An 855-nucleotide genomic window follows, 5' to 3' on the forward strand; every position below is an offset into this window, starting at 1 on the left:
GCGGTGCGGCGGCCCCAGGAGAACATTCGAGGCAGCAGCGGCGTTGGAGGCCCGGGGTCCGTTCGGTATTTGAATAGCACAAAGGAACCGCCTTGGTCTGATTGGCCAGCCTAGTGGCCCTGGGGCGGGCAGCGCCCGTCACTCGGGAGACTCTGGGCACTTCTATTGGCTTACCAGGTATGAGGCGGGGCCTAGGCACCAAGCTAAATAGCTGGGGCCGGGGCCGGCCGAGGCTCATTGCTTTGGCGCCGTCTGGGGAGCGCGAGCCCGCGGGTGGCGCGCAGCGCATGGTGGCAGCGCCTCTCGGAGCGCAGCCGACCCGCTGACCCGGGCTCGGTTCCCCCTGCCTGGCGCGCCCAGGCGCCCGGCTGGAGGAAGAAACAGCAGCAGCACTAATAGCAGCAGCGGCGGCAGCTGCTTTGCCGCCGCGGTCTCCGCGGGAGCATGGAGTGCGCCCTGGACGCCCAGAGCCTGATCAGCATCTCCCTGCGCAAGATCCACAGCTCCCGGACCCAGCGCGGCGGCATCAAGCTGCACAAGAACCTCCTGGTGTCCTACGTGCTCCGCAACGCTCGCCAGCTCTACCTGAGCGAGCGCTACGCCGAGCTCTACCGGCGCCAGCAGCAGCAGCAGCAACAGCAGCAGCCTCCCCACCACCAACACCAGCACCTAGGGTACGCGGCTCCGGGCATGCCGGCCAGCGCTGCTGACTTCGGCCCGCTCCAACTTGGCGGCGGCGGGGACGCGGAGGCGCGCGAACCGGCCGCCCGGCACCAGCTGCACCAGCTCCACCAGCTCCACCAGCTGCACCTCCAGCAGCAGCTGCACCAGCACCAGCACCCAGCGCCCAGGGGC

The 855-nt window shown here is 69.6% G+C and overlaps 1 protein-coding gene across 1 annotated transcript in view; it reads left to right on the forward strand.

Moving 5' to 3' along the window:
* Positions 1–239: 239 nt before the first annotated feature.
* IER5L (immediate early response 5 like) overlaps positions 240–855 on the forward strand; it is a 2727-nt gene continuing 2111 nt past the window's right edge. Inside the window, exon 1 of the mRNA XM_012808213.2 lies at positions 240–853. Coding sequence (XP_012663667.1) covers positions 445–853 — 409 coding nt within the window. The 5' untranslated portion in view covers positions 240–444. The remainder of the gene's footprint in view (positions 854–855) is intronic.

Source organism: Otolemur garnettii, unplaced genomic scaffold (assembly GCF_000181295.1).
Source record: "Otolemur garnettii isolate 467f Iridium unplaced genomic scaffold, OtoGar3 scaffold00087, whole genome shotgun sequence".
NCBI lineage: Eukaryota > Metazoa > Chordata > Mammalia > Primates > Galagidae > Otolemur > Otolemur garnettii.